Below are 20672 nucleotides of genomic sequence, written 5' to 3' on the forward strand. Positions count from 1 at the left end.
TTTGGTAGTGGATATCTTGAAAGAAGGTTTCTTGATTTGTCACTTGAAACCGTTTGATTTTATTTGAATTTCTTTGTTTTACTTTTTTTTAAAGGTTATCTTTTTCTTTCAAATGAGTCCTGGAATTAAAAAAAATAGGCTGTTTCAGCAGATTTGATCATGCTGTGGGCATTTACATGTTTTTGTGGTTTAGGTTGTGCTACTTGGATGCTTTTGTGCTTGTAGAGATTGAAAATGGTTGACTATACTATAACAGACATGAATATATGTTCTGCAAAAAAAGTTAATGATATATGCTTTTAGACTTGGATCCTTCATTAGAAGGAACGATTCAACAGCTGGCAACAGGTAACTTTTTTTTTTTTTTTTTTTTTTTTTTTTTTTTTTTTTGCAATGTGGCTTTATATTAGTGCTTGTGTGGAGCAATAAAAATAGCTGCATTTCATTTAAAGAGACCGAGTTATTATTAAAGGAATTTCAGCTGCACGATAATAAAAGTTATCTGCTTGGTTTGCCTGTTTTCTTAGCGTGACGCACTAAAGCAGCGACTGCAGCGGTTGGTGTATCAGCCTGTAGATACAGCACCAGCAGCAGCTCCTAGCTCAAATGCTTTAAAGTCTAAGCAAGGCTGCTTCCTGACGATGCAGCTCCCACCCTGGGCTCAGGAGCCTAGTGGGTGTACTCCAGAGAGGGAGAGATTGGGATCGAGTCCTGAGGGTCCTTTTTTTTTTTGTGTGTGTCTGCTTGGTATTTCGTGACTGTTCCTTTTTTCTTCTTCTCTCTCTCTCTTTTTTTTTTTTTTTTTTCCTTTCTTTCTTTTTGTGGGATTCTTCAGCTCATGTCCCAGATTTACTATGGTAATTGTGAGAACTTTTTATTCTGAAGAGGTAAATGCAGTATATGCAGGAAATCTCTGCAGCCTACAAAAGGAAATCAAATTTAAAGAGCTACTAACAAAAGGTAGTTTATTTTCAGTTTAGTTTTGTCAGTGAGGATGTAGAGCTTCAGTGATGCCCTGAAATGACGGGAATTTTGAATACTTCCTGTTTTTCGTATGGGAGCTTTTCAGAAGAAATGTTGTCAAGCAGTTAAAATAACCAACAATGCCATATTTGTTTGCTCTCATTCATTATTAAAAATAAGAACTAAATCACTGAAATTTTCACTTTTGCTACTATTTCCTCTTCCCCTTGTTTTTTTTTTTTTTTTTTTTTTTTTTTTTCTTCCTCCTCCCCGCTCTCCTTGCTTTTGGACCGCGCTGAGCTTTGGGTTTTTAGAATAATGAACCAATGCAGTTTGCAAACACAGGAGGGAACAACTTCAAGCTCACACAGTCCACGATTTGTGTATTGATGAGCTGTTTCACATGTTTTTAATCTAAAGCAAAACACAAAAATTTCATATTCTAGATCTGCACAAGTTCTGTGCATTTGTTCAATGCAGATGGGCTTTTTTGACTGTTTAGAGTATGCATAGGTCATTTTAAATGCAAAATTCTTTTTATTTCAAATTCTGGATAATCTTTCATATATGAAAATACTGTTCCATTTTAACCACTAAAGAAGTAGTATAATTTAAGTAATTTTATTTGCATAGGAAAATGATGATATAGATAACTGGAACCTAGAAGTTTTACTGACTGCACTGTATTACACTGAGTTGCTCAGAGAGCGCTTTTGTTTAATACTTCAAGCTAACAGATTTAGGCCATTGCCTTGTGTGCGCTGCATCTTGTTAATACATTATGGGATAACAAAAGCTGTTTCTACAGAGTCTGTGGCCTCTGATTGCTTAAATGAATCAGGTTCCTACTGTTGCCTTTAAAACTTCAGGATTTTACATGTTACTTTAGAGCTTTGAAGGAAGGCTTCAAGTCAGTAGTATGTGCCTTTTGCTTTTATACGTATCTCCCTTCACGTACTAGAATCATAGAATCACAGAATCACAAAGGTTGGAAGGGACCTCTGGAGATCATCTAGTCCGACCTCCCCGCTCAGCAGGGTCACCTACAGCATGTTACACAGGGTTGCATCCAGATGGGCCTTGAAGATCTCCAGAGAAGGAGACTCCACAGCCTCTCTGGGCGACCTGTTCCAGTGCTCCGTCACTCTCACAGGGTAGAAATTCCCCCTCACGGTCAGGCAGAACTTCCTGTGCTTCAATTTCTGCCCATTGCCTCTTGTCCTGTCACACGGGACAACTGAAAAGAGTTTGTCCCTGTCCTCTTGACACCCTCCCTTCAGGTACTTGTACACATTGATCAGATCCCCCCTCAGTCTTCTCTTCTCCAGGCTAAAGAGGCCCAGCTCTCGCAGCTGTTCCTCTTAGGGCAGATGCTCCAGCCCTCTGGTCATCTTCGTAGCCCTACGCTGGACTCCCTCCAGTAGCTCCATGTCTCTCCTGTACTGGGGAGCCCAGAACTGGACACAGTGATGTCTTCTCATTGGGCTCTAAAGGGAAAATAATTTGTAGCTAACTTTATAAAAGGTATGATATGAAGAGCAGAAGATGCTTGGAGCGTTTCTACCATGTGAGGCGTAGCATGACTTGGTATTACATACTTTAACATCAAGCATGTCCTTGCAGTTATTTTAGATTACTATTACTGATCTATATTTGATAGAAAAATAGGAAAATAAATGTTCCCTTTCTTGGCAGCTAATCGTGCTGGGGATAGAACAAAATGACTCTGTTTATATGGTCAGTTGTCTGTTAGCACATGTAAATACTCGCTTGCCTTCTCCCTTTGATTTGTGTGCTAGGTCTGCACCAGGAAGTTTGGTTTGAAATTAGACTTTTGTATCTCTTTGCTACCTTTTTCATGTTTACTTTTTTCTTACAGATGCAAATAGTCCATCTGGAAAGGAAGGAAAGCCTATAGAGAATGGTGTCCTTGCAAACGAAGCCCCTGGAAAACTGGTGCATAGGTGTGTAGTATCTCTTCCCCACCCCTCTGCTTTTTACCCAGTTGTGGACAAACAGTACATTGCTGTTCATGGTACTAGTTTATCTGGGAGGAATATTCATCTGTAGCTACAATAATAACCTGCTCCTTTTTTAGTACATTGGAGTTGGTTGCTTTTCTGCTTAGTTGCTTGATATTTTGCGCTTAGGATTCTTGGCTGACCTTGGAGTTCCTAGTATCAACTAATTGCTGTATGCTATGCAGCTTGTATCCCAGATTGAGCACAGTGTGGGTTATCAGCAATGCGTGTCAAATAGTCTTTCAAATATGCTTGCTCTGAGCTCAGATAGCTAGGTGCTGTGGGTTTGGCTCCCTTAAAAGGAGGAATATTGTATTGACTAGTCCAGTTCTTGTACTCTTCCTGGGTGGCTTCTGCGCTTGACCATATCAGATGGGATGCAGGGCTAGATGGAGCTGTGGCCTGAGCTAGTACAGCTGCTCTTATGCTTGAGAGAGGCCAAAGGCGATCATTCTGATTATACCTTCCTAAAACCCCATCTATGCCATATTGTTATGGTACTCTAGAGATGCTGTATTTCTGGGAGCTAATGACTGGTTTAGAATAAATTTGCCCGTTTTGATGCTGATGAGAATACCATTTTTGGTATTTAGTATTTGACAGATGCACTGTATATAATGGTAGTGTTTGTAAAGGCTGGTATTGGTCTTCACCAAGCAGTTTTTCTTCCTGGAGTCTAGTTGCCCAGACTGCTTTGGCTTGCTAGCCTGTCAACCGGTATCTGAACGAAATCAAGGAAGATTAGGAATGTGCAGAATTGGGGGAGAAGGAAAATGAAGGTAACCACTTGCCAGGCAGTGGCTCATTAGGAGACTAATTATCACCACAGTAGTATAAGTTAGCATCCTGACCTGTTGGCAGGGGCTGTTGAAATCTGTTTATGAAGTAAGCACCAGGCCCGTGATATACTAAGACTGAAAAATAAGTGTCTTTAAACAGGCAACTCAGTAACTCTTCAACGTACAGCAACGAGATGGGGAAGTCACAGCACCAGAGCAGCACGGCAGAGCTGCAGAAGCCACTTGCGGAGAAGAATTCCTGGAAGCTGACGGAGGCAGACACTGCACAGACTGGGAGGGTAAGGTTCCTCCCTCCTGTGCACCTTTTCAGCTTCCCAGAAAGCCACGGGACTGAGAACAGTGTAACTTTTGAAGATTGTGGAACAATGCTGAGGAAGGGCTAAGTGGGTTCTTGAGCTCACTGCTTGTTCTGTAGCACTTCATGGAAGTGTTGCTGAGCTGTTTGCTCCCAGAGCTGAGCCCCAGATTTGCTTGCAGAAGTGTGTTGACATCAACAATTCTGTTTCAGATTATGGGCCCAACCACACCAAAGTTTAAAAGAAGACATAAAAGCCTTCTGGCTATTTCTTGGAAAGAGGTTGCAGAGTTCTGACAAATTAAGTGACCTAGTGAAATCTATCCTTCAGTGCAAGGAGCTGGAATTGAGTCCATTGAATTTAAGCCAAGTTTCCACTATAGATGAAAACATCTAATCTCAGGGTGCCCAGGGCTTTTCCTGGGAAACCTGAGAGGGAGATATCTGGGAAAATGGCAGTTACATCTCCTAATAAAGTTGCTTGAATCCCCTGCTTAAAGATAGATCAGAGAATACAGGAGCAGGAGTGTTATAGGCTATATAACGTTGTGGTAAAGGAGAGCAGCAATAGTTGGAACTCCTGTTTTTAGCTCTGCTACTGATGCTCTGCGTTACTTCAGGCAGCTCTCTCCTCTCCCTTCCCTTTCCAGAGGAGCCTGCCCTGGAGAGAGGCTGCGTTTGGCACATCTTTGTACAACCCTTTGCAACTCGTGTTACCAAGCACTGACTTTCTAGTGTACAACTGCCATGTGTTTTTTTATGGCCTGATGGAGGAAATGCTGACTGTAAATAGTGGTTGAAGAAAGGAGAATTGCTGGGTCTGAAGCTTACTTTTTAACGTGAGTTTTCTTTTCCCCTTTTGTCTTCAGGTAAAGGCTACAGTGTACTGGGACTACATGAAAGCTATTGGACTCTTTATCTCTTTTCTGAGCATCTTTCTCTTTATGTGTAATCACATAGCCTCCCTGGCTTCCAACTACTGGCTAAGTTTATGGACCGATGACCCTGTTATCAATGGGACCCAGCAGTACACAAATGTCAGACTGGGAGTGTATGGAGCATTGGGAATTTCTCAAGGTTTGCTTGGACTTACATATTTTAAGATTAGCTGGTTTGGATTGTTTCTAATGCTCTGTGGTAACATTGTATCCCTAGAACTAGAGCAAAGGTTTACTAAGGAGTGTGTGGTTGTGTAAGCATTTTTTTTTTAATTGGAAAATTAAAACTTAGTGAACCAACCTGCAAAACTATTCAGTTAGTGAATTTGATTTTCCTTTCTTCATATGGAAACAAAACTGAACAAATGCAGTTGCAGGGTCTTGTGAGCCGTGAGTCTAGATAACTTGAAGTTTATCCCAAGAAATGGCTCTTCAGTCTGTTGACAAACCTGAGTTAGTCCCATTCCTGGAGTCAGTATGTGACAAGATCTTCTGCTGCAGTATGCCCCTTGGAGCCTGGCCGGCCCTCCAGGAAGCACAACTGCAACCTGGCTAAGCTATGTAGGCTGACATTACCTTTGACTATTTGAGGACCCATCCTGGTCAGCATGGAGAGGCCAGCTGCTTTTTGTTATGTGTCTTTTGTTTTGTGGTCAAAGTTTGTTTGACATAAAACCTAACAGCCCAAGTATGGCACTTCAGAATTGCTGTAACAAATCCTGCAATAAGAAATAATAAAAAAAAAATCTTAACACTGAGTGATGTTTACTCAAGGAACGTGCTCAACTACCTCACAAAACTTTGTAATGGAAAAAACAAATTCTTCCATGAGAGAAGTGTGGTGTTTTTGCTTAAAAAAAACAAAAAAACAAAAAACCTTCTAATTACTTGAGACATATGGTTCGGTTAGTGTAGCTGTAGTGAATGCAAATTCCTGGGATTTTAGTGCTAGAAATATCTGCTAATGTGCTCTAGGTGACCCTGCTTGAGCAGGGAGGTTGTACTAGATGATCTTCAGAGGTCCCTTCCAACCTCAACCATTCTGTGAGTCTGTAATGCTAAATGATGACAGAATGAAGAAAAATGTTTTATGTGAGAGGTGAGAGCAGAATATATGTATAATATATTTTTCCCACTCCTTTCTTCCTCACCTCTCTGCAGGTATTGCTGTGTTTGGCTACTCGATGATTGTGTCAATAGGGGGAATAATTGCTTCACGACACCTGCACTTTAACCTGCTGCACAACGTCCTCAGGTCTCCAATGAGTTTCTTTGAACGTACACCCAGTGGAAATCTGGTGAATCGTTTCTCTAAGGAAATGGATACCATTGACTCCACCATTCCACCAATTATCAAGATGTTCATGGGATCAACATTTAATGTCATTGGGGCTTGTATCATCATTCTGCTGACCACACCAATAGCTGCTGTTGTTATTCCACCTCTTGGATTTCTCTACCTGATTGTGCAGGTAGGGAGTATTAGCTGGGGCACCTGGGCCAGAACTCACTCTCTCATCTTCTGTTATTTAAGACTGTTCTTTTCTGACTCTGCAGTAGAATGGATTTTAATGTGTTTGACTTGAGAGTCTGTGTTTGACTGGTGTATGGCTTTGTAATTTGGTGAATTTAGCAGTGTTCCCTACCATTGTCAAGTGCGGAAGTCTGACTTCTGTGCAGAAGGTGAACTTTTAATACCAAAGCAGATTTTCTGGAAGTGCCATTAAGATTTTTAGGCAAACTCTATATAGCTTTTTGTTCGCAGCCAAAATATGGAAGATGTGTGTGCTTTTTTAAAGCTTGCTTCTGAACAAAAGAGGCTTATGTGCATGTCTGCCAATGTGCGTGTGCAGTCGGAAAAGTGTTTACAAAGCAAGAGAAGTGATGGCAGCCTTTCACTCTTGTGGAGACAGGGTGCATTTGCTCTGCTCTGCTCTGCTCTGCTCTGCTCTGCTCTGCTCTGCTCTGCAGCTTCTTAGTACATGACAAGTTGTGCTTTGTCAGGCACAATCTGGACATAACCATAATTCTGGCTCTTTGATTTACAGAGATTTTATGTGGCCACTTCCCGCCAGCTCAAACGCCTGGAGTCTGTCAGTCGCTCTCCAGTATATTCTCACTTCAATGAAACCCTCCTGGGAGTTAGTGTCATTCGAGCCTTTGAGGAGCAGAAGCGTTTCATACAGCAGAATGACACGAAAGTGGATGAAAATCAGAAAGCTTATTATCCAAGCATTGTTGCAAACAGGTAACAATGGGAAAGAAATATTGAAAGTTATTTACAGGAGAACATGGTTCTGCTGTCTGTGTTCTTTCAGTTGCAGCTCTTTACGTTCTTGTCCAAGGTAAGATGCTGTTGTGGCTGTATCTGTTTCACAGATACTTTGCTTAAACTTGCATGAAGGAATTCAGATTACTTCTAAATTTCTTTTCTTCCCAGGATTTCCTGCCTTACTTCTCGAAAATATATTTTTTACAAGTCTTGATTCATTGATTCCCAATATAACCACAGTTACTTTCTGAACTAAGACTGGAATTCATACCCCTGAAAGGTTTATTAATTTTGTACATGTCTAGGTTTGCATGCTGCTGAGGCAGAGCCTTAAATACTTCACAATTCTTGTGTCACTAGCCGTACTCAGATACCATATCATAAATCTTTTAAAAAACAGATGCATGGTAGAACACTGGTTAGCCTCTATTCTCATTCACTGTGGTGAGTTACTAAAAAGATGCATTACGTTTTTTGTTCTCTTGCAGGTGGCTGGCAGTCCGTCTGGAGTGTGTGGGGAATTGTATAGTCCTCTTTGCAGCATTGTTTGCAGTGATTGCGCGCCACAGGCTTAGTGCAGGACTGGTTGGCCTCTCGGTGTCCTACTCATTGCAGGTACGAAAAAAATCTCTGAATTGTAAGGTTTTATTGGGTGGCCAGAGCCTTGCTTAGGCCTTGGAGAGAAAACTAAAGTAAGGAACATTTAAAAAAGAACAGTAATTCCAACATCTTTCCAGATTTTATTTGTAAACTACTGTGTCCTGCCTGTGTGAAGGATGCAGCTCAGAATACTCATCCCATGAATGTAAAAGATGTCCTTTTTTTTTTTCTATCCAGCACTGATTAATAAAAACCATATACATTTAATGAACTCAGTGCTTTTGTGGTTTGATTTCATTATTGCAGGGAATGTGTGTTAAATGTAAACTACATGTACATCTTGTTTCTTCTTGCAGATTACAGCATACTTAAATTGGCTGGTTCGTATGTCATCTGAGCTGGAAACCAACATTGTTGCAGTAGAAAGAGTCAAAGAATATGCTGAAATGGAGAAAGAGGTACAGTGAGTTGTCCATCACAGCTAGCGCTTGATGGACGTTTCATTGGACTCGTGACCATATCATTTACATGAGGATCCATGCAGCCTCCCTGGCTGTATAAGCAGTAGCATAAGGAAGCTCCAGCTCCCTTAACACTTTATCCTTAGTCACCTAGAACATCTTCAGCTGCTACTGAAATGCTTTCCCCCCTCTGTTAACTCCTCACTAGACAAGCTTATGGTACACAAAATCCATCCTGATGGGGGAAGCAAACAGCCCTTCCCTTCATTAGCTCTGATCAGTGTTCATTTGGACACGTGAGGGAGACCTCTGCTCTGGGTAACCTCAGGTTCCCATGCCACCTACAGCTCACCAGTGTAGTTCAGGCATGCCAGTGTCTGGCTCGGCTTTGAGCTCAGCAATGGAAAGAGACCAAAACTAGCAGTCTCCTGGGGACCCTCTTGGAGCTGGGATACTGATCTCTCCTTCAAGTCTCCAGCACATCCATGTGGCTGTGCACTGCCTTGTGTATGATGAGCGGCAGAAGAGCTCACTCAGTTGAAGCAATGGCAGCTTTCCAAATGGGAGGCCTTTTCCTCCTTGCCAGATAATTCCTTTTGCCCTCCCCAGCACCTTTGTCTCAGTAGTGTCTTGCAGTTTGTCTTGTGTAGAAGTCAGAGCACTGTTTTGCAGCCTAACCCACACCCTGGCTAGTTGGGCTGGAAGGTGCAGATGGACATGTCCTCTGAGCTTTGCAAAAGCAGGAATTTGACATAACAGAGTGCTATGAGTGCTTTCTAGGGTCAGGGTGTAACTTACTGGGTAGTTCCTATGGGTGCTTTTGAGGTATGTGCCAATCTTTATACATTTTTATATATGAAATCTGTTGTTATGCCCTGGCTAAGCAGTGGAGCTGTGGAAATACAGGTTTCTTAAGCGTCTAGATTTTATTTATTTAATGTGTGTGTCTTTTTACTCTCAATGTGAGGAAGAAACAAGATTTACTTCTGTTTTGATTCAAATCAGTTAATGACTCATTCATTTCATCTGCAGTTGTGCTGCATTTGCAAGTTGTACATTACTAAGGATTTTAATTGCTTTTCTCAAATTCTCTCACAAATACTGAGCTCATGTCCTGTTGAAGGATAAAATGATCAGATATGTTTCTGTGTGGCTCTTCTAGGCTGAATGGAATATTGAACAAACTGCCCCAGCAAGTACTTGGCCACAGAAGGGGAAGATTGAGTTTCAAGGCTATGGTTTACGTTATCGGGAAGACTTGGATTTGGTTCTGAAAAACATAAATGTTACCATAAATGGGGGTGAGAAGGTAATAAATCTGAATTTGTACCAGAAGATGGTTGTTTATAAGTGTGCATGTATATGCCAAAGAGAGATCTAACACTGTTCTGTAGTGATACTTGAGCCTCAGGAGCTAAAAGAGCTTCTGCAGAAAGAAGATCAAAAGGTCAGGTCAGCAATTAACTGCAAACATGAACCAAACAAAAGGTTAAGGGATTTTTGGTCTTCTGTGTTTGATTCCATATGTCTTTCCAGGCTAATTGAAAACTTGTGGGTGGATTGCTATTCTGATACTGCCTTTTGTGTGTTTTTGTTTGATTGTGGTTTTGTTTTTTTCCTTCTCCATATTCAATGATTTTTTCTTGCTGTTTGATATACCTCAGTCGGCTATGCTATTTAAGGGCTTGACAGCACAACAAATATAACAACCTTTTGTTTTGTATCTATTTCATGTAGATTCCTGGAAATACTTTAACTCTTCCCCACTTCCTCTATGTCTTCCCAACAGATAGGAATAGTAGGAAGAACAGGAGCTGGGAAATCCTCTCTGACTTTAGGTTTGTTTCGGATTAATGAAGCAGCTGAAGGAGAAATTATTATCGATGGAATTAATATTGCTAAGATAGGACTACATGACTTGCGGTTCAGGATCACCATCATCCCTCAGGTAGGTGTGAAATACTGCTGTTACCTGAGCTTGTTTTATAACGATATTGTTCCTGTAATGAACTGGGGAGAGAATATTCCTTTTCTGATCCGTGGCTGTGAAAAGTAGACATCTTACCATGCTCCTTCATGAGCTGGTTGAAATGGGGGTTTTTCCTGGACCAGCTTTAGTTACTTGAGCTGCCTAACAAATGACAAACAGTTGCTCAGCTGTGACTGGGCTGAGTGTTGTGGAAGCAAAGCTTTGGCCTTTGGACTTGGGGCTTTTGTCAGCACCCCATGGTGCCCTTAGATGCTCTGGATGCCTCAGCCTGAGGGGAGATCCTATCTCAGCTGCATACCTGCTCAGGGATCCCTTTGTAAGCTGGGACCAGTTGCTCTTCTGGCCAGTAGAGGGGAAATAAAGTCTGAGTAGAGTCACTTGCAGGAGCCCTCAGTGGAAGTGTTCTGGAGATCAGTTTCCTCTGTGATTTTAGGTCGTTCCTTTCTTTTTAGAAACTGAATAAAGTTATTGTGTAGTCCAGTTCTGAGGGTTTGGGATGCTGAGTTAATATTTCAGGCTTGATACATGCTCTGTACAAAGTGCTCTGAACTCGGGAGGGTGTCCTGAGTGGGGTATGCAGCAACCTTCACTCGCAGAAACCTACATGTAGCGTCCTGGTTTAGTCCAGCAACTGTGTATTCAACAGTTCAAAGCATTTGGAAATGTGGCTTTTCAAGTGTTGGGCCTGCAATCTCCTGCCTTGTCATTTTTATTGTATAGCCTTTATTGCCTGCCTGCTCTGATTCAAAATAAGACCCTAAAATGTTTATATAAATCACACTTGCAGCATGCTGGCAAAAACAGGTGAACATGTAAGAGGTTTTGCACACTGCTTCTCTTTGAAGTCTTTGGGATGTCTTTGCTTTCTCCTTTTGATCACTTGACACAGTAGAGTCAAACTAATGCAAAAACTATTTTCAAAGCAGTATTTCTTCAAATCAAAGAAGAAAAAGAAGAAAAAATACATTGATTTCATTAATACTGTACTGGGAACGCCTGTTTTTTCACTCAGTAGCTCAGTAAAAATAGCTGGCTGGTTTTCTTCTGAATTGGCAAATTAGTGACTCATGGAAAGGTCTGAAGTGCCAGAATATGCAGAAAACAGAGGTCAGGCCTGTAGAGGTGTAAGGAATATAAGAGAGGAAAAATAACTTGCTGTTATGGGGGGGAATGATGTCTTACTCCTAAATTGAGTAAACTGGCTTTCTTGTAACTGCAGCTGGCCATGTTTTCCTTTCGCTATCTAGAATGTATTTTGGAAGCATTTGCCATGTTCTGTGCACATTGCTGATTGATTACCTCTTTCTGGAACTAGGATCCAGTATTGTTTTCTGGAACTCTGCGTATGAATCTTGATCCTTTTGACCAACACTCTGATGAAGACATTTGGAGGTCTTTGGAATTGGCTCATTTGAAAAATTTTGTATCATCTCTCCCTGATAAACTCAATCACGAGTGTGCTGAAGGTGGAGAGAATCTCAGGTACATAAATAAAGTTTGCTTGTGAAAATTACCTTAAGAACTAAATAAGAATTGGACATGTGTGCCTACCCTGTGCCCTCCCATCTGCAACTATTTCAGGCTTCACTTTAGATTTTCCTTGCAGAGTTACGTGTACTGTAAAATAACTACTTCCAGAAACTTTAGAGCCCATTTGGGGCAATATGAACATACACTAACTTTAGTGTATTTAATATAATTTAAGAAATACTTAGAAAATGCTGCTAGGTTAAGCTTCCCAGGTGAGGCAATCTTGGAGAGGTTTTAGTAACAGCAGCCTGCTATTTATAGCAGATGCTCTGAACTTACTGCGGCTCTTGCCCAACAGATGCAGTTTTCCTATGGGAGTTGTTAGCTTGTTTTTTGCACCATAAGAGGGAGAAGTGTTCAGTCTGCAGAACCCATTTAAAGACCAATCCTCAACACTGCATTAATTCAGTGCTCCAGTTTGCTGCAGTCATGCTGGAACCATTTGTAACATGTTTTCTTTTATTACATTGCCTAAGTTTCATTCTGACAGAGATTGTGCAGTTAGGGATGCTGTTACATACTTTACAGGGGAGTAGTAAGAAAGACCTTATCTATTTTGCTGGATTTTTGGTTCCTATTCTTTTTGGTAGAGATCTTATAAGAAATTGCTAGGCTTTGAAATGAAATACTACAAAATTGTGATTTTTTTTTCTTCTTTTTTTATTCTTTCGGGCCTTCTGCATAGTGTGGGACAACGCCAGCTGGTGTGCCTGGCTCGGGCTCTGCTCAGAAAGTCTAAAATCCTGGTTCTAGATGAGGCCACAGCTGCTGTTGATCTCGAGACAGATAACCTTATACAGTCAACAATAAAGTCTCAGTTTGAAGAATGTACTGTTTTAACTATAGCACATCGCCTAAACACAATTATGGACTACACAAGGTAAAATAATACCATTTCTATTTTGAGAAGTGGTGTATGTGACTCGTATTGTTCTCTGCTTAATTGAGCATGTTTGTTAGCTAGCTGTCGACTACTGCATTTTTACCCACTGGTTGGGTAGTGCGTATTCACTGCAGCTTGCGGTGGCTGTGCTTGGCCTCAGGGGCTGCTCCAGTCCCTCTGTCACACTGCTGTCATGCCAGTACTACCCAGACAGACTAGGAAGGGGAGGGAGGCCAGGGAGACAGCAAGAGTCTGTTGCTGGGTCTTGCTCTAATATAGGTTTAGGCACAGCTGGAAAAGGCATTAGAGCTTTAGGGAGCACATACACTACATTAGGCCCAGGCAATGAAAGGAGACAGAGGGACAGGTCTCAACGTGGTTCAGGGCAGTTCCTTCCCCCCCCCCCCCCCTTCCCCCCCCCCCCCCCCCCCCGGTAATTTCATTTTTTAACTCTTTTGTCCTTTTTATCACAGAGTGGCAGAGAGCAAAGTGACCAGTGATAAGATGTTTTGTCTGCTTTTGTAGACTTGTGTTTATACTGTCAATGGTGGAAGATAAGACAGGAGTGTTGCCTGCTTCAGATCCACAGGAGTCCTTTCCTCAGATTAACACCTAGTTAAATGCATCAGCCAGTAGCACTATGCAGCAGCACCTGCTAAGGAGCTTTGCCAGCATCTCTGCAGTGCCTTGTTGGTTGATGGAGGTAGCTGAAGGCAATGTTTTAACCGTGAACTGACTTATGACTTGCTTTTCCAGCCTTCCTAATTACAGTTGCATGATTACTTTGCACAAGCTATATGTATTTGTTAGTGGGTGCTGTATAACCAGTTAGTGTAGTGCAAAATTGAGGGAGCCTTACCCGAAATTTAACAAGGTTGTAGGGGTTCTCATGTAGCTTGACAGTAAGTATGACCCTGTAGTTTCTGGTTGGCTCAGACCATAGTCAGAGCAGTGTCATGTCTACCTGCAAACAGTTGAATAAACACTTGCTTCTTAAAAAACAGACCAGACAGACCATCTACAATGAGATCAGCAAGGACAGAGGTGAAACCTTCTGTTCGTTCATGTAGTCTGAACTGCCTTTCTTTGCAGATAATGACTGTGCTGCAGTCAGTTTCTGTGTCCACGTATAAATCTGTACTCACTGGCATTCTAGATTGATCTTGTTGTGAACATTTTTTTTTTCCTTCTCCCCTCCCTCCTTGTTTTACAGAGTTCTAGTCCTTGAAAGAGGTGAAGTTGTGGAGTGCGGTAGCCCAGACAACTTACTTCAGAAAAAAGGCATTTTCTATAGTATGGCCAAAGATTCAGGCTTGGTGTAGGATTTAAATTTGTTTTGTTTGCCTGAGGAAGAGGAAGGTGATACATTCAGAGAACTGTAGCTTTGACTGGGCTGGTGTGAACCATGCTGTTCGGGCTCAGACCTCATGAGGTCAGCCAGAGCATGAAGATGGAGGTAACAGAAAAATGCAATATCTTTTTCTTGTTTGTTTTTTCTCCTTAGTATTGATTTAGCAAGCCTGCTTTAGGAGAGGCATATATACTGGCTGGAACACTTTAGAGACATATATTAATTTCTGTCTGAAATCTGTCATACTATGCTTTAAATGTATGTTGAAGTGATTCATCAGAGAAGTTCAGAACAACTTTTTCCTTTTCATCTGCTCTTATGTTCTGAATCCCCCTTTTTTTGTTTAAAATATTTTGCAAAGCCTAGTTATTTGCTTGTTCGCTGATACCTCATTTGATGAACCATCTATTGTGGGATGTATTTGGAACATTTTGTGGCATAAAGTACTATAGTCCAAAGATTTTTTTCGTGTGAAATAATGCGTGTGCCAGATTTTCTCATTACAGCATTTACTGTACATGGTTAATGCTTTTACGCATTCTCCTAAAGGTTTCATATGTGTTTACAGTACATAGCAGCAAGTTCACTGTAAGGTGTCAGTAGTGCTGAGGTGAAAAAGCACAGTCAACTTCAAAACAGTATTTAAGCACGTCTGGAATGACAGTCACTCCAAAACCAAATTCTTGCAGCAGCTGGAGTGTTGCAGTATGAAGTACCTGATTTTACACCTGGTTCACTCAGGAATTCGGACTTGCATGGAGAATCCTGGTTATGTCTGTGGGGACAAGGCTTAGAAGCGAGAATTTGTCTGAGCAAAGATTGCAGACTGAGTTCCAATGTAATATTGATTGTAATACCCTTGACTTGGGCAGGTCTGTACTTTAGTAGCAGCTCTGCCTCATCAAGGACCATTAGCCTTATAACAAAGAAACATGCCCTTCATGCTGCTGCTGACTCTTAAATCTTGTGGGAAAATATTTTGTTAAAGTTTAAAAAGAAAAATAATCTTTGTTTTACTGTTTTTAAAGTTGTGTGTTAGAGGGGTCCAATAATTCAAATACCCATGGAGTCTGTTTTTTCAAGATCTTTTTGTTGAATGTTCATTTTTCTGTGGGAAGGAAAAACAGTTGCATTTCTCATGTTCTTAACGGTCTTATTTTGAAAGAAATTGTTGGAAGAAGGCAAACTGAGTCAGATGGATCCAAACATTCAGCACTCTGAGAACGTGGACTTCTGTGAATAATGTTGCTGACTAGACAATTGTTTTCTCTTTAGAGTAAAGCTATTTATTTTTTTCTGTAAATTATAACTCTCTGAAATTGAATAGACTGAAATTTTCTTTGGTATTTTTTGTAATGACAATATTGGAAATACAAATATTTGCAAAGAACTTGCAGTAAAAAAAAATGGTTTGAATGATAACGTAACCTGTAACCTTCGTTTTTATTTGACAAAGTCAGAGCTTCTGCAGTCCTTCTTTTTCCTTTTTTTTTTTTCCCCTTGAAAACAGAAGTTATTGGAGGAGTCACTTCAGAAGAACTACTGAGATTAGCCAGACCGCCAGGCGTTGTCTGGGAGAAATCTTGAGGGCAAATACCCATGTGCTATGGGAGGGGTTGATCACATCTCTTGGTTTATCCTGCCATTTGAGTCCTGTAGCTCGCTGAGGGGGCAGAACATGAAGATGAATCGCTGGAGCAGGATTCAGTGGAGCTGTGGAGAGGATGTTTTGCCATCGCCGTGCTGTCCAGCTCCTGTGTGTCGCCATGCTTCCTAGGTGGCCTGTTGTTGAGTTACTCCAGGAGAATGAAATGGGCAAGGAGTGGTTTGGGAGCTGGGGGAGAAGTGGTTGGTTTTGTGGATGTGTGGGTTTATTTTCATGTTGTTGTCTCCACCTTACACTTGTACAGCACTATAGTAGAAATACTGGAGCAAATCCTTAGCCAGGAATGGAGTGCAGAGCGGAGAATGAAATTTGCTTCAGACTGGTAAGATGAGTGGCTGGTATCATTTTACTCAGATGCATTAAAACAGAGGAGACGGACGTATCTGTAGAACAGACCCAGAGGAGCAGTGGAGAATACCAGCTTGAGACCCTTCCCACTTGGGCACAGGCTTTCTCATACTGGTTGTTACATTGCAGCTATGAAGAACCAAGATGCCTTTACAATCTCTCCCCTTCCAGCTACTCCTAGGAGAGCCCTGGGAAGGGAAGAGAGGCAACTGGCATTGCCCTATCCAGTCAGCAAACCACCCTGTGCTCCTGTTATCCCTGGCTTACTCCTCGAGGCAGAGCTGCAGAAAGGTCCTGTGATGAAATGCAGATTAGGTTTCAAATAGCTGTGAAAAGCTGGTGGGTTTAGTGCAGCTTATTACTGAGGTAGTATATCTGCATGTACTCTCCAGGTCTGGGCTTGAGTTCTGAAAACTTTCATTGGTCCAGGGTCTTGTTGGGTCCAGTTACTACTTCCAGTGAAGTTTCCAATGTAATCCATAAAATCTGTATGTGACCAATCATTATGTGAGCTTCAGAGAGGGAAGAAGCTTGTGCACTTAAAATCGGGGATACATTTTAAAAAGTGTGTGAATAATAGTAACATCTTAGAGTTGTCTGCATAGGACATACAGTCCAAGGAAGTTGTGTTACTAGAGGTCTGTCTTCAGTGGAAACTGATTTTAGATTAAAGGATGCTTTCCACTGTATGCCAATTAAGTGAGATTTACAAGCTTTAACATGCTCATGTGAATAAGTCCTTTGCAAACAGTGGAACTGCCCTTATAGAGCGTGATCTATGTAAGCTCGCAGAGTTGTGCTTCTTTGTGATAAAGTGTTTGCAGTGGAGTTGTCTATGTAGGAATCTTTTAAAAACGCATTTGCTGTCTCGGAATGGGTACGCTCAAAGGTCACTGGATCTTCTCCCTCCTGTTCCTGGACTGGGAGCATTCAGAGAACTGCATGTCCAAAACACTGCCTGTATTCTGCAGGATAACCTACATACAGTGCAATAAGAGGTCAGAGGGCAGCTCTTTCTGTGTGTCTTGGTCTTGTTCTTTTTCAAGGATGTGGTTGTTAATGTGCATCGTGATCCTCAGTTTTATGTATTTGTACACTGGTAGCACAAGTTGTTCTGTCCCAGCTTTGATGTAGATACTCCTTTCCATCTGACTTACATACCAATAAGAGCTTTTGGCTGTTGTTGAATTTATTTGTAATCCCAATTCCAAATGTCTGTCCCATAAAAATGATTAATATCTTGTCTGAGCGTAACTTGAAGAAAAATGTTATGCATGATGAGTCTGAATTGGTCTTCACTGCGTAGGTGGTTGTGAACACACAGCTTTTTTCCCCATCCCCACAGAAGCTTTCTATAGGAGCAGTGTTGTGTGGTCTTTGGGGTGCCTTAAGGTAGAAGCAAGGTAGCTATGACAGATACTCTTCTAGCAAGAAAAGAGAGGGTGGTATACTCATCCCTTCATGTATTGCTGTTGGGACTGATTGCAAAAAATGATACAGCTTGCTGCAAGCCAAAGTATTGGAATCTGGCCCATATTTAAGTTGATTTTCCTTATTTAATCTGTTTTCTTCTTTCATTAATGTGTGTTTGGACCGAATACTTGGAGCATTTTCAACCCTTTTGAATAGGTGAAACGTACACAAAGGCCTGTGGACGCCAGTACAAAGGAGTCTGGTGCCATCCAGTAGAGAGAGATCAGTGATTCCAAGGCCCAGGGCAGCAACGAGCCTCACCTCCAGCTGCTAATAAAAAGCCCTAGTAAATTCAGGGCTGTGCGCTTCCAGCAGCTGAGGTCAGAGCCATGTAGGAGACATCTATTTTGTTTGCTTGCCTTGATGTCAGATACTTTCATTTATGCAGCAAAACTTAAGATCAGCTCTGAAAGAAGCCATCTGGGACAAGAGGCGGGAACCAGAGGGAGAATGTGCATTAAAGTGAGTAGCTTGGTCTTTGAAGCTGGGCACCTTCACCCAACTACTAGATAACAAGGAACGTTCTAGATGTATCTAGACTTGCTAGATATTTGTGTTAAGTGTATTTTGTGCACAGTCTGCCAAATGCCTGTCAGGCTCGACTATAACCTGATGTTTTAAGTGGCCAGACTTAAAGTGACATATTATCTTTGGTATCATCTAGAGCAAGGCTATGCCTTGCTCCAATTTATCCTATTCTCTCTGGTAGAGAAGCCACTTTTTCCAATCTTTTGAAATGTCCTTATCTTTCAAGGCAACGCTCTTACCCCTCTCCAAAACCACATTTTTCTGATCTGTTCCTCTGGGCCTGCTCATTAAAGATGCTGAGAATCCCCTTCTTCACTTAGAACCAGTTCACCGCCAGCTGTGCCATGTTCCATCTTATGGTTATAGTACATGGGCCACTGGACATGAAGACACAATTTTATCTGCAGCCCACATGAAGTTACTGCTACTATTATTAATATATATGTTAATATTTGTATTTATAATATTACTACTTACGAAAGTAGAAGAAAGCTGCTCAATTTACTAAATTTTTATGCATGTTGATATATCCTGGCTGACTGATCACTTGGTGTACAGGAGGTGGAAGATGTTTAGCATCTGGAAGAGCTGATTCTGCTGAAAAAATATTGATTAGGATTTTCAGGAGATCTGCAAATAACGTCCTGTTCTTGACATAGTTGAACAGACCTAACTGATGCTGTTTCCAGCCCTTTGAGGCATCTGTGACATCTTTCACTGACTTGACCAAAATGAAGCACAGAAATGAATATGTCCTCAATCACTGAAGGCTTTCAAATTTTGGCATTTCTGTGCATTTAGAGACCATCTAGAGGACCAGGAGCAGGTCATACAAACTACATATTTGGCAAGAACTTGATGTAAATCAGTGCCTGACACTGCATTGATTTTCATTTTCCGGCTTCGGCAATTTTAATGTTGCCTTATATTGGTAATTGTGGGAAAAGTTTTTGGGGTGGTTTATATTATATATATAGACATATATATATATATATATATATTATATATATATATAGTGGGCAGTTTTCTCTTGTATATGCTGTGCTTTCTTTGTTTGAGATAGCCCTCAATTGAGGAAAAAGAGGGGGGAAAAAAGGAAAAAAAGAAAAAACATCAGTTAATCTGGAACTGGAAGCCCCAACTCTGCTGTCCAGATCGGACCGAGAACTGGAGCAGTGAATGCTTTATGGCTCGAATTAAGCTCTTGACCTCATTTCATGTAATTGCTTAGAAGTCCTGCGCTGGCTCAGCTGGTGGAGAGAGGGCATCTTAGGACCGGGTGGTTTTGTGGGGATGAAGTAAGGCAGCAGTGAGTTGCTTGGGTCCGTGCAGGCTGTTCCTCAGTGCTGTGGTGGTCTCTGCTGTGCTCCCGAGTACGTGGGGTGGAGGGGAAGCATCTAGGGGAGGGCTGGGCTCTTGCAGGAGCTGGGCAGCAGCGAGGCTCCCTGGCCGGGGCCAGCCGGGCCAGGCTGTCCAGCTACGGTGTGCCTCTGCCTCCCGACTCAGGCAAGGGCACAGCCCAGGGGTTGAGGATGGCAGGAAATAGGTGTTTTGCCATAGAAATGCTGGGGACACCATGTGTTCTTGCTGAGGTCTAGGTTTCTCTGTCTAGAGTCATCACTGGAGCTGCCCTGACCTACAGCGAAACATTTGTTTTGCTCAGAAGGCAAAAATAGACTTGGAAAGCCACGAAGATGTCAATAAACTGCATTTAGATGGGTAAGTTTTACTTGGAATTTGAGCTGGTGGCTCACGCTGAACTAGCGTAGCTGCTGTGTGCATGCTGCACTCTGTGCTGCACACTAACCGACTGAAAAGCCCAATCAGGGCTGCAGAAGGGCAGGTATGACAAGTCCAGGTCCTTCTCTTGATCAGCTTTATACATTCAGATAATTGGAGATATTAAACAGACTTCTAATTCTTAATATTTCATATTTTTTCAGAGCAACTTACAAAACAGGTAATATAGAGTTTTGAACATGGGCATAGTTACCTCGTCTGGTAACTACGTAATTCTACCAAGTAGCCTAACCTAGGAAAAAAGGCATCTTCGCAAAGACCCAGCAGGCCTGTCCTCTTGAACCTTCTTTCATGTTTTTTAAGATTTCAAGTCAGGATGAAATCTCAAAAGTTAACACTTCTATATGTTTGCTTTGGCCAACTTCTTAGCTAACTTGTGATGCCTGTTAGCTTTTCTGTGAGAGACCTGAGGTCCTGATCTCTCACTTAGGTTACTGCTTAGACACAGGGACTGCACTGCCCCAGAACACTGTTCCTGTGTCGGACGCAATTTTGAGAATCCCTTTTGTTTTGCCCTTGCAGCACAGCTTGACACTTGAATGCTGATGGTGTTTTTGCTTGCTGTTACGTTGTGCAAGCCAACACAAAAGTGTGCCCTTTCGAAGACTTTCACTGTGAAAGTGTGTTTACTTTCTCCTCCTGTTGCCTTCTCTCTTCATTACCAACTTAACAGAAAGTGAGCTTTCAAAAGATGTTATTTTTTGGCATACCACAATCTCCGCTATGTCTGTTTCAGAATTACCCAGCAAATCA

The 20672-nt window shown here is 41.7% G+C and overlaps 1 protein-coding gene across 2 annotated transcripts in view; it reads left to right on the plus strand.

Annotated features, from left to right (window-relative positions):
• The window catches only part of ABCC1 (ATP binding cassette subfamily C member 1 (ABCC1 blood group)), a 56471-nt gene extending 40945 nt beyond the window's left edge, over positions 1-15526 (plus strand). For both annotated transcript variants that reach the window (XM_062587848.1, XM_062587849.1), the window contains exons 20-31: positions 2843-2927; positions 3924-4062; positions 4949-5156; positions 6179-6489; positions 7066-7265; positions 7778-7904; positions 8246-8347; positions 9513-9659; positions 10140-10298; positions 11656-11822; positions 12556-12750; positions 13967-15526. In XM_062587848.1, the coding sequence (XP_062443832.1) occupies positions 2843-2927; positions 3924-4062; positions 4949-5156; positions 6179-6489; positions 7066-7265; positions 7778-7904; positions 8246-8347; positions 9513-9659; positions 10140-10298; positions 11656-11822; positions 12556-12750; positions 13967-14075 (1949 nt within the window). In that variant the 3' untranslated portion in view covers positions 14076-15526. The remainder of the gene's footprint in view (positions 1-2842; positions 2928-3923; positions 4063-4948; positions 5157-6178; positions 6490-7065; positions 7266-7777; positions 7905-8245; positions 8348-9512; positions 9660-10139; positions 10299-11655; positions 11823-12555; positions 12751-13966) is intronic.
• The last annotated feature ends 5146 nt before the right edge of the window (positions 15527-20672 follow it).

This window comes from Rhea pennata, chromosome 15 (genome assembly GCF_028389875.1).
Source record: "Rhea pennata isolate bPtePen1 chromosome 15, bPtePen1.pri, whole genome shotgun sequence".
NCBI lineage: Eukaryota > Metazoa > Chordata > Aves > Rheiformes > Rheidae > Rhea > Rhea pennata.